Source organism: Pelodiscus sinensis, chromosome 1, assembly GCF_052426305.1.
Source record: "Pelodiscus sinensis isolate ZL-2025 chromosome 1, ASM5242630v1, whole genome shotgun sequence".
NCBI classification, from domain to species: domain Eukaryota; kingdom Metazoa; phylum Chordata; order Testudines; family Trionychidae; genus Pelodiscus; species Pelodiscus sinensis.
The window spans coordinates 108,049,045-108,062,126 of NC_143052.1; the positions used below are offsets into that span (position 1 = coordinate 108,049,045).

The 13,082-nt window shown below is 42.1% G+C and overlaps 1 protein-coding gene across 6 annotated transcripts in view; it reads right to left on the bottom strand.

Moving 5' to 3' along the window:
- ETFBKMT (electron transfer flavoprotein subunit beta lysine methyltransferase) overlaps positions 1-13,082 on the bottom strand; it is a 49,900-nt gene that overhangs the window by 6,450 nt on the left and 30,368 nt on the right. For 2 of the 6 annotated variants that reach the window (XR_001367680.4, XM_006114398.5), the window contains exons 1-4: positions 9,819-9,979; positions 8,108-8,221; positions 4,670-5,117; positions 1,406-1,536 (exon numbers count right to left, since the gene is read on the bottom strand). Coding sequence is in view for 5 of the 6 variants with exons in the window: in XM_006114398.5 (XP_006114460.2) it covers positions 1,406-1,536; positions 4,670-4,989 (451 nt within the window). In the remaining variant the exon portion in view is untranslated. Of the gene's footprint in view, positions 1-1,405; positions 1,537-4,669; positions 5,118-7,245; positions 7,330-8,107; positions 8,222-9,818; positions 9,980-10,488; positions 10,541-13,082 lie in introns of those variants that run through there. The other 4 variants (XM_075940553.2, XM_014569200.4, XM_075940544.2 and 1 more) reach the window with 4 other exon arrangements.

A 13,082-nucleotide genomic window follows, 5' to 3' on the forward strand; every position in this document is an offset into this window, starting at 1 on the left:
CCAAAAGAGGAAGATGTATTGTTAGGGAGTTTGCTCTGAAGTTTGCTCTAACATTCATTTCAGTGAGCATAATCAAAGAGTAAGGTACTACTTAGGCCACGGATCGGCAGAATATGGCTCGTGGGCCACATCCAACCTGCTAAGCCACAGGATCTGATCCATGAGAGCCTCACCCAGGCTCCCTGCCTGCCTTGCCCACTGTTCAGAGCAGGGCTTTGAACGCTGCAAGCCCGGACACTGGCGCAGGAAAGAGGCTTCATGCACTGCCCACAGCACAATCCCACAGCTTCCATTGGCCAGTTTCCTGCCAGTGGGAACTGCCTGCTAGCAGGACAGGCAGTGCGTGAAGTACTCCTCCCCCTCCGGGCTTGCAGCATTCAGAGCCGCACACGGCCCCCCCACAGTCTGCAAGGGCACAGAAGGCAGGGACCCTGGCTGAGGAACCTGCTGGGCTGTTGGCCAGGAGTGACCCAGATAAGTGCATCCCAGCCAGAGCCTTACTTTGGGAACCTAGCCTCTCTCCCCCATAACTCTCTGCCCCCTAAACCCTCCCCCAGACCCTGCAACCCAATCCCCTGCACCCCTGCCCCAGGTCACAACCCCCTCCCAGACTCTGCACTCCCTCCTGCACCCCTCCTTCCGGTCAGAATCTTCTCCTGCACCCTTAGCCCTCCCAAACCCTGCACCCCAGTCTCCTGCTCCAGGTCACAACTGCCTCCTTCACCCAAACTCTCTCCCAGTTCCCACACCCCCACCTGCACTCCAATCCCTTATCCCAAGCTCCCTTCTGCACCCATCCTTTATCATCGACCCTGCACCTCCTCCATTAATATCATGAAAGAGTGTGGCCCTTGACCACTTACAAATTCTTGGCGTGGCCACCCCTCATAAAAAATTATTGCCTTCCTCTGTCTTAGGCCCTGTCTACACTGCCACTTACACTGGCAAAGCTTATGTTGCTCAGGGGTGACTATTAAACCTCTCTGAATGACATCAATTACAGCAGCGTAAGTGGTAATGTTCACAGCACTAGGTCAGTGGTAGAAGCGGTCACTGCTCATTGGGGCTGGTTTAATTAATTTAACAGCTCTCAGAACAGAGAGCTACATGAGCCATCTTAAAGTGGTGCAGCTGCATCGGTACAGCTCTGCCACTGTAAGCTCTGTAGTGTAGACATAGGCTTAGTCACGTTAGTAAGGATGGCACAACCTAGTCCTCCAATTCTGCCAAAGGTGCAAGTCCAATAGTTCTGTAAACTGAAGCACTGGGCAGGACCTGTGAAACTTTTCTGCTTCTTTCTAGCTTTATTTAAAAGCTGAATTTCTTCAAACCAGTGAAAGAAATGCTACTCATCAAATCGGCTGTAAAAACATCTTTGAGCAGTGCTTGGAAAGAAGCATCTTACCGGGGTCGATGTCATTAGCAAGGATCTGGGATGCACCACTCATCACAGCGGCGATTGCTGTTGCTCCACATCCACTCCCAAGATCTAGTACTGAGCCCATTCTGACAACGTCTGGGTTATCTAGAATATACCTGAGTATAAAATGAAACCTGCGTGAGAGTCCATTTCATAGTTGTACTGATGCATCAGATATTAACTCAAAAGATGCCCTTGCACACAGCCTCTCATACAAACCAGAGCATCTGTTCTAATACCAGAAACCACCAGAAGGTGCATGAAATAACAGCAACAAACTACAGCCTTCGCAGAATCATAGAGTTGGAAGAGACCTCAGGAGGTCATCAAGTCCAGCCCCCTGCCCAAGGCAGGACCAATCCCAACTAAATCAACCCAGCCAGGGACCTTCTCCCCATTTAAAATGTAATAAATGGGTTAAAATTGGATGGTGGCTATAAAGCTTGATACTAACAGCAGGAAATGGAAAAACTGAATCTGGTAGTGAAAACTATCAGTACAAATACAAATGTTTTAACAGCAATATCTGGGCAGTCTGATGCAGCGCTCAGTTTCAGACATGCAAGTTCTCTAACTGCAAAGCGCCTCGTTCACTCATGTCTTGCAACATGATTTATCTGACAACTTGCAACAAGAGCGCCTTTTCTGGTTTTTAAAGAGCCACATGCCCATTGCATTGAAATACGGCGGAGGAGTGACTGGATACATAAGACTAAAGTCACAGTGAAAGTGAGATTATCCCAGGCACCCTGACAGCCAGAACCATGTTGGTGTGAAGAATCAGCAAACAAAAACCACTAACCTGGAACTAAGGAGGAAAAGCCTAAAGACTATAAGAGCTGGGTATTATTATATTACTCAGTGAGACATTTTCTCCCACATGGGAGGGTGGGATGCAAGTTGTCATCACTTCACCAGACCTATGACAGTATACAACAGGTGAAAATCTTCCCCAAGGATTTCTTCACACTATTCTGGGATAAATGAGGTTTACCATCCTCCCCTTATTCCCTCACAATAGGCTGGAAGCAAGATCTTCCTAATGTGCAGATATTCTGACATCCACAGAGATATTTGGTAGATCTGAGGACACCAACAAAAAGGGAAGAGTATTTGGTTAATTGCTGAGCACTGTTAGAGAAAAAACTGCCCCCCTCCCACCAGGACAGAACCAGATGGACAGTTTTAGCAAATAAAAGATATTTATTTATGACAGTGATGAATTTATAGTATTTATTCTAAGATTTTTAATAGACCATGTTAATAATGAATTTACAGTATTTATTATATTTATTCTACGATATCTAGTTAAACGAGTCAGAGATATAAGGATGGGAATGGCAAGGGGAATAGTCTTGATTCTAACAATATCCAGCTACACTAATTAAATAGGAGTGATAACTACAAACTCTATGTACTACCCAAAACAACTACAACACTAAGCTTATACAACAAAGAAAATCAAATCATACATACCAACTTACACAGCACACAGAACATTTCAAAGATATCGGTTCGGTTGCGAAGGCCTTGGTTACGCCCGAGAGTCAGGGGAGGTGGCTGGTCGGTTGATCAGGCCGGCAGCGCTTTGAAGTATACGGGAAGGCACACGCACGGTGGTACGTGTGTTGCAAAGACCTCCTAGAGCGAACTCTGCGATGGGTATTTATCCCCAGGTCTGCACATCGCTTTTCCGTGCTTGCATACTACCATATACGGTCACCAAGTGGGGGTCTGTGTCCCAGGGGTTGGACCAAAACTGTGCAGGTTTCATGCGACCAGGTAAGCCCCGCAGTTCTCACACCAAGGTGACGGGTGGGAGAGTCTGAGGCTATTTTCCCCTTTTCTAAAGCCAATGTTATGAAGGAAGGCCCAGTTTCTCCCAAGGAGTACTGCAGCCCACTATAGCAAGAGCAGCCTGGACAAACTTTTTTACTGGGGGGGAAGGGGAGGAGGCAGGTTTTTTTTTTCTAACATATGCCACTAGTTACTGAAATTCTCAAGTTAGAAAAACAGCAAGTTAAATCATTTGTTGAAATGCCAGGAAATTAATTCATGTCACTAACCAAATGGTTAGGTAGAAAAAACATCCTGTGTTAAAACATGGAGCTGAAATTAACTACAGTACCTAATTAATTGACTTACCATTTTTAGCAGCTGTGTTGAATGTCAGTCTAGTCAACTCTCACAACTTGGCTGTGAGACTCTTTTTTTCCAACTTAAAAAAAAATCTCTGATTTTTGCTGTCTTACAGAAAAATAATACAAACTTAAAAACCCAAACCAACCTCAAATCAAACCTTTCCCTGTCAGCTCAGTGGGAGATGGCTGAAGGTTTGCTGTTGGCAGTAAGACTCATGACTTTTTATGCTGCTAGATATGAAAAGATACTTTGGGTGATATAAGAAAATCAGCAGCCCCTGAGAATTGGAGACATTTTGACAACAAACTGCCAGAAACAAAACATGGCACAGAGTTTGTAAATAAGTGCAATACTGTCAGATAAATTTAAAGGAATCCTGTCTATGTACATCCCCATCCCGTTATTTAGGACTTTTGAACAAATATGGCTATAGGTTAGGCCTTGTCTACACTAAAAGTTGTATTAGCAAAATTGTTGTTCAGTGGACACAGATGTGCTTCCATGAATACTTTGTTTTCTCCTGGAATACTCTGAGTTATTGAGAACTAAGTATTCCCCTCCTGAAGTGAGGCTACATGATGGGATTAAACACACCACAATATTTTTATGGAAAATGCAAAATTTTTCCACACATCCAGATTCAGTCCTGGCATGCTGTGCCACTGAAGTCAACAGATTTAATGGCCATCCATTATTCTACAGACAGCAGCCACAGATTTCATAGTCTCAGCAGAGATAGTACTCACAATCTTCTGTTCCAAAGCCATGGGCTTCTATCCCTCAACCTAGAGGAGAATCTGTGTTAGGTGTTCTTGTACTAGACCTTATGTACTCCTTTGGCTGCAGCCACTAGGGATTTGTCAATTTTATGTGTTCATTTTTTTTAATTGTATCCCTTTGGTATATATGGTCATGCCAATTTTCTTCCACAATTTGATCTGAGGAAGTGGGTCTGGCCCATGACAACTCATCACTTAATAAGCCATCTTGTTAGTCTTTAAAGTGCTGCATAGTCCTGTCTTTTGTTGTGACAAGCAAAACTGATGTTTTATGCAGCAGGGAGCGACAATGATGTTGACTCTAGCAAGTGGTCATTGTGCACTATACCTGGACAGGGCTTGGCCACCTGGCCAGTAGATTGCCCAGAAAGGATCGCCAAAGGGCCACAGGGCAGCCCTCTCCTGCCAGAATCTGCAGCGAGGCGTCAGAAGTCGCAGTCGTATCTCTGGAGTGAGGTGCCCGCTGCTGGTGACTTCAGTGTTCGTTTCCAGAAACAGTCTCATTTCAGGATCCAGGACACTTCCTGGAGTCCTGTGATAGCAGCATCTCCGTGTCAAAGAGGTACTTCGCTTACTACTCCTTGAAGCTTTTGTAAGGACACCCCTCCAGCCAAAGCCTATAAACCACTTCCAGCAGCTGAACACCATGGCTCCTCTTTGAATTCAGATCAGGAAGGATTTTACCGAAGGAGCTGCACAATGAAAGTTTATCTTGGAAGTGTGTGGGGAGAAGGGTTTGGCACCAATTCAGAAGTGGTTTTGTTGTGTAGCAATTCCTGCAAACAAGAGCAACACTGCATCAGTGATAAAAGTAGCTATTTCGAGGTCACCTGCCATCAGTTCTGTAAGAGGCAGCAGCTGGATGAGTGTTGCTGTATGCTGATGAAAGGTCTCAGGTTTATCAGACTCCTTTTTCCCCATAGTTTTATAATGCAGTTCTAAGGAAAGACAAACTCTACATCAGGATGGAGACACTTGGAGGATGGTGGGGAGGAGGGTTGGATGTAAAACAACAGTTCATGTGACATTACTCTAGTTCTGTTATGGCAGGAGGAAATACCATTTGACCATTGGAACAAACCATTGCTCCACCAAAGTCCATGGCAAAATTCTTGTTGACTTCAATGGGATTAAGATGTGGACACCTACAGACACATGAACGAGCACTGGGCATAAATTACACCATATCCTGTTACTGCTGGGCTTGCCGTTTAGATGGATTTGATAATTTCATCTTTAGACCTTGGATGGCAACTCGTACAGGCATGTGAATTGTGCATCTAAATCTAAGGCCAGGTCTATGGTAGACCCTTTTACTGGCAGAGCTACACCAGGCAGGGATGTGAAGATATAATCCCTGACTGACAGAAATGTGCCAATAAAAGTCCCTAGTGTGGACGCAGTTATATCGATAAAGACCATTTAATGGTTTTGCCAGCATAGCTTATTTTACTTGGCGGGTGCGAGAGGGGGGCTGCATCCAGTCTAGCTACTAGTGTAGCTACACTGGCAATGCACTCTCAGTATAGACCTGGTCTAATGCTTGGCTTACTGATCTCACATTCTGGAGCAGGAATTCCTAGAGGGAAGGAAAGATGTAAAAAGAATGGAAAGGACACAGAGTGAACATTAAATTGCACCTTTGAGCTACAGCCTCCAAAGCCCTATTTTCAGTCATTTTAAAATAGGACTTTAAAAGGGCTTAAAAATTCCTTCTGAAGAGGTTAGGAGAAGGGCATTACTTTCCTGCATTAATGCTGCCTTTGGATACTTAAAATATAATCCATGACAGTGGTGGTGGTGACTTTCAAGGGATCGTTCCATAAAACTCAACAAATCAGGGGACTGTATAGGGAAAAGTGTCTCAAATACTTCCAATGTCATACCATGTCAGTGGCTGAATTGACAGATTTGAAGATTAAATACACAAATTTTTTAGTGTCTGCTTCTCTGCTCCCCACAGATAAACAACAGCAGGATGTTTACACTTTTTGCTTTCCAGTGAATGTTATATGCAATTATGCGCAGACATAGCACAAGGCCTGAGAGCAGGGCATGTTGTTGTTACATGTGGTGTGAACTTTAAAGTGGCTATAGAAATGCTAATGAAAGGGGCAATGGCTGCTTTGAATTGGCAGTGCTCTACTGAACTCATCTACTTCCCAGTGATGAGTAGTCCCTGCAAAGTGGGGAGCCATTAAACCAATTTCTGGGGATGTTAAGCTTTCACTAAAACAAGAGGAGATTCCAGCCCAAAGAATTGTGCAGAGAACCATCTGCGAGCTGAATGTAAACTGTAGTGTTCTCTGCAGAGGGAAGATTTTGGCACCTATGCCGAGGCTCCAAACCTTATCAAGCAGTAGCAGAGTGCAATTAACAACACTGGGCAGCTTCCTTGCTGCCAAAACACTGTGGGAAATAGCAAAACTGTTATGACTCCGGTCAATACACACTGCTGGGTGAGACAGATGTGAGCTACTTGGCAGGAGGAGGACCCTAAAAAAAAGACTGTGGCCCTAATTCACTGATACCCCCATGCCACTGTACACCAACTCTACCAGCAAAAAAATGGTCTTAAAGCTGTCTGTCTCCTATGGAATTTCCCCAATGCAGAGGAAATCACTGGCAGGTATAGACTAAGCATTAAAATGTGTAGACTTAGGACATGGCCACTCATTTCTGTTGCACCCACAGTACTGAGCCACTGGAGTGCAGGACTGAGCCCTTAGTGCCTTCACATCATTTTTTGCCTCTCAGGATGCAAATCAGGACAACAACAAGAGAAATGATTAAGCTGTTATCATTTAGTTCACCCCTCTGCTGAAAATTCTTGCTGCTTTGAAATTGATGGAACTATAAAATCTCTTTCCTCTATTTTTTCCTGCAGTTGTAGGGACAAAATACCTTATTTTCCATTCAAGAAGAGCTCTGTTATTGAATCTCCTGTGGATTTCCTTGTAAAGCAGGCTGTCAAACTGAGGGAACAATCTGAATAAGTGCAAGACAGGTCAAAAGTTTAATCATTAAAAGGGACTTTGTTAATTTAAAAAGCACACTCCTAAAATGTTACACGCAGTAGCACAAGTTACACATATAACTACAAGTGGATTGACCTGGGTACCTATAGGCTAGTTAATCTGACCTCAGTACCAGGCAAAATAATGGAAAAGCAGCAGTATTCACCCAATAAAGAATAGGAATATAATCAGCACTAGTTAAAATGGCTTTATGGAAGTTAGGTCTTATCAAAATTACCTGATTTTATTTTTTTGAGTAGATTAGGTCTGAATGACATAAGCAATGTTCCCTCTATTTTTTTTCCATCCACATACAGAATAAATTTTGAAGCTTCAGGGGATAGCCAAGTTAGTATGTACCGGAAAAAACAACAAATGGTCTGATAGCACTTTACAGACTAACAAAACATGTAGATGGTATCATGAGCTTTCGTGGGCACAGCCCACTTCTGAAGAACTGGGCTGTGCCCATGAAAGCTCATGATACCATCTACATGTTTTGTTAGAATAAATTTTGTTATGTGCAACAAACCATGTGCAAATGTTCACTACCAGTAAAAAGACATGTGCCAGCTGGGATGGCATTTGAATCTCTCCTGACGGCCGCCCAAGTGCTCAGTCAGGAACATAGGAAACAGGTAACTATACAATACACTGTAAAGCATTTGATGTAATACTGTTCGACATTGATTAAAATACAGCATTGAACAACATCCACAGAGCATGTGTTATATGAATTCAGCACTTACTAACAGGCAGCTCTCAAAAAGTAGTTGTCAATCATCATCGAATGGAAAGTTGCTAGTGAGGTTCTACAGTAATCAATATTAGGCCCAGTACTATTCAACACTTTGCGCAATGATCTAGAAGTAAATAAAAAGCCACAGATGATAACATTTGCAGATGACACAAAAATTAGTGGAATGCTACATGATAACAGGATAATTTTACAGAGCCATCTGAATCACCTGTTAGCCTGGGCCCAGTCAAATGCAGATGACTGAAGAAGTGGGTTATGCACACGAAAGCTCACGATACCATCTGCGTGTTTTGTTAGTCCTTAAGGTGCTACTAGACCATTATTTCTCAACCTAAAGTATCCCTTTAAAAAAAGTTATAAGTACCCCCAGTACCTACAGTTTTCAGACACCCTTTTTTTTTCTACTATTGCAACACATTTGTTTAAACAACTTAAACGTAGCCAGGCTGGTGATGAAATTTGTTGGTGTAAAAAGTACAAAAATAATAAAGTAATGTAAAACTAAAAACAAAAATTCAGTTTTCTCCAAGTTCCAGTTGTGTTGATGTACCCCCCAGTTTTCTCTCAAGTACCCCTAAGGGTACTTGTACCACTGGTTGAGAAACACTAGTCGTTGTTTTTTATGTACATTTCTAACATTCACATTTGCAAAAGGCAACAACAAAATTAAAAAAGATTCTGAAAAGAGCCACAAAAATAATTTGGGTAGATTACAGTGTACAAGTACTTAATAGGAAGAAAAGACCAGGTACCAAAGGGCTCTTTAAAATCAAGTACACAGTGGTATAACCAGTCCAGAACCAATGTCTGGCAGCTGAAGCCAGGCAGATTCAAATGAGAAATTAGGCACACATTGTTAATTATGTTGTACAAGATTAACCACTGGAAGTAACTACCAATGGCAGTGGTGCATCCTCCATCTCTTGATGTCTTCAGGCAGAGACTGGATGCCCTTTTGGAAGACGCTCTTTAGCGAAACCTAATTTAAGCTTGTTAGTCAGACACAAGTTATTGGGCTCAGGATAAGGGTGAAAGTTAATTTCTCATACTGGATGTCAGACTACATAGTTCCTTCTGATTCTAAACTATGAATTTATGAAGCTGAAAGACATCACAGACTATGTGAAATTCTGTGTTGTAGAAATGGTCATATTCACTAGATCTAATGGTAATTTCTGTCCTTAAAATCTTTGAATCTACCAAAAAGAGAGGAAAAAAATACTTTTTTTCAGTTTGTACTATGCATTTGACTGCACTTTATTTTATGGTCAGTGTCATGATTTCCCCTCTTTGGACAGTTTGCCTAGACATATGGGTTTTTCCTACAGCAACAGGAGAGGAAAAACTGGTTTTAAAAAATAAGAAACATAAGAGTAAAACACACATATGTTGATAGAAGAACTCAACTGCAAGGAGCCTTTTTGAATTGATTTTAAACTGCCTTAAAATTAATCCAAACAAGATCTGCCAGATCTGCTTCACTGACCATGTACCTCTCTTTCCAGCCTCATGGCTTTGTAGTGCAGCAAGCCTGCTGCTCAGCACAGCATTGTAAAGTGTTCTAAACTAAATCACGTCCATCCATCCCTGTCTTCATTGGCCAGGGGAGCAGTGACTCTACCAGTAAAAGCAGTCCTTGTTAGAAACGTGCTAACACTATTGCAGACAAGATACTAACTTTTCTTTTTTGTTAAACCTACCTTTGATATTACTGTGACAGCTTAACTCCGGAATCAGTCAGCACAGTGACTTAATTTGTCCTTTTGTTATTTTTTGCAACTTGTGTTGTTGCTAAGGTTAGCAAGTGGTATTTGCCTGTCTTCTGTTTCCTGGTTCGCGTGCACCAGCACAGTGAGGTCATCAAACTCGTGCTCTGCTTTGGAAGCCACGTGCATCTTTTTCCTCTTACATCCCTTAAAGGGGACAGCATTTAGTATGGCAGCACTGCTGCTGGGTCTGCCTTGAGATACCAGTTTAAAAGGAAAAAAATTCTGCAATGGCAGGGGGCTAGATCAGACTATCTGACTTCTGTGATTCTTTCTGAGGTTAGATTGGGATTGTTCACAGGAATAGTCTAATTAAAAATTGCATTATTTTTAAAAAGGCCAAATGTTCTTCCTTAAAGAGAGCAACTGAGATTACAACATCAGAAAAGATCTTTGCAGCCTAATTTACTTTCCACTCCTTAAACTGATAGCTTATTCTTTGTGTTTCACTTAGCCAGGACTATGAAAATAAAGTAGCCTGTTACATTTTCATGTTCTCATGCCCTAGCACAATGCTGCAACATCAGAGGTGCCAACAATTTGTTTGTTTGGCTTTTCTTTTTAAGATTGAAACTCTTAGAATTCCATGGCCCTTCATACTTACTGATAAGAAATATTTCCCACGCCAGTGTTCTAATCGGTTTTCAGTTCTGCATCTGAAAGAAAAGAACAAAATGAAACAAAAATAATTAGTGTGATACAATTTATAGTAGATACATTCCTGTAGGGAAAAATAATTATTAATTATTGGCTATCTGGAAGAAATTCAAGACGTTATACTCAAAATAAAAATAGAATTTGGTGACTGAAAACAATATTGTTTTGAGATTATCTTGCTGTGTGAATATTGGCTTGTAAGGAGTAAAACCTTAAAGCTCCAATCCTGCAATCACTACAACAGAACTACTCAGAGTGAAAAATGGGCCACATCAAAGTTAATGGGAGTTTTGCCATTGACTAACAGCCGGGATTTCACCGACATTGCATCAAATTAAGCACCACCTGGATAAATCTTTACAAGATCAGAACTTGAACCTTCAAAGGCTAGTATAGGCTTTAACCATACTAATGTCATTGACAGTAATAGGAGTTATCCATCTAAATTCTATCTAACTCTGAAAGTGGAGTGGAAATTATATAACCTAAATTAATGCATATAAAAGATCTCACTGTTGAATTATATTGTATTTTTTTAATATTACTATGTTCTTGAGCATTACATCTGTATTCATGAAACTAAAACTCATCAGCACCAAATTCAATCAAAATACAATGGCCATTTTCTTTAAAATGTGACCATTCATCATACAGATGTGAGATAAAACTTCTTAATGGGATGGAACATAACATTCTCTCAGATCAATGTTTACATTACACACTGCTCTCTCCTGGTCTCTATATAAATTCATGTTTTATAATTGTGTCAAAAAAAAAAGATTTTTGAAAAAGTCTTGCAAAGTAGGATGAACTAACCCTACATTTAAAAATGTAAATAAAAAATAAGATGGGAAATGGACACACCCTTTCTTAGTAAAGTGAAGAAAAACTATCTGAATTCACTCATAAAAGCCCTGATGAAATAAAGTTAACTGAGTCTGGATCAGGGTTTCCCAGGTTTTCTGTATCAGCAGCCTCTTTCAAAGGGATCTAGTGGGAACATTCCTCCCCTCCTCTTGCAAACTGATATTATACAGTCTATATCCCTTCCTGAAGCAAATTTATAATATGCTTCTCTCTCTCAGATCCTCTCTGTGCTCAAACTCTGTCTCCTCTACCTGTATGTTTCCTTCCCACTAGGTTTCCTCCACCTAAACATCAATTTTCCTTCCAATCTCCTCATCTGTTTTCCAACAAGAGACTGTCTGTCCTCCCACACCTCTCCCAGCATTGCCTTTACACGGGGGCTACATCTACACTGCAGGCTTTTTGTGCAAGAACAGGTGTTATTGAGCAAAAACTTGCAGAGCATCTACACTGCACTCATGTTCTTGCACAAGTAAATTTACAGTAAAGCGTCGGAATACAGAGCTTCTTGCACAAGAGCCATTCCTCTCCCCACGAGGAATAAGTCCTCTTGTGCAAGAGCTCTTCCACAAGAATGCAGTGTAGACAGGCAACACAGGTTTCTTGCGCAAGAAAGCCCTATGGCTAAAATGGCCATCAGAGCTTTCTTGCACAAGAGAGTGTCCACACTGCCATGGATACTCTTGCACAAAAGCACATGGCAGTGTGGATGTTGTCTTGCGCAAGAACTTTTGCACAAGAACTCTTGCACAAAACTGTTTTTGCACAAGAAGCCTGCAGTGTAGACATAGCCCTGGGAGTGCAGAAAGAGGAAAGTATCAGGGTCTGCAGCAGAACCAGTCTCCAAGCAACCTAATCAGCACAGCTGGCTTTTAGCAGGCTGTTTGATTAGTTATGCCACCTGACTAGTGGGAAGAGACAGCAGATCATTTTTTAAACCCAGCCAGCAACAAAGCTAACAGCTGCTCATAGCATTTGTCCATACTTGTGATCAGTGCTTTTTTGTGTGTGATGGTACTGCCTGGTTTGCTGTATCAGCACCTCCAGTCAGAGCTCAACAACTTTTCCCCTGAAGTACTGGCACTTTTTTTTTTAAACAAACAAAGGACTGCTGTAATAGTGTCTGTATGACTCAGCCCTGCTTTTGCCATGCTTCACTCCAGGTAAACTTTGCTCCTATTCCTGATTTCTCCTGACTCTGGACTCCTATTCCTGATTGCTGCTCTGAACCACAAGATTCAGCTCATCACACACTACAGTAGGCCTCCTCTCTTCACCAATCAGTGCAGACCTGTGGCGGTGTCTCCATTTACCATTCCCCTGGGGTACAATCAGTAGAGCAGAGGCTGGACTGTTGTTATCCACTCCCACCCCTCCCACACACACACACACACACACACACAACCCTGGCTAAATTTGCTGCTACCCGCCTGTGTGGAGGATCAGCAACCATTCAGAGGAAAATAGAAGGTGGTGCTACTACACATCAGGGCTCTCTTGAGGCTGTGACCTGCCTTTGTCTATCTCCCTTTACACATGCACACCCCTCCCTACCCTGAAGCTCACTGCTAATATGCTTTGGGAGTCTCAGCTGACAGGCCTACATTATGAACTCAGTTGCTGAGTCTTTTGTTCTTTGTAGAAACCTTCTGACAGAGAGTCTGAGATTTAGCA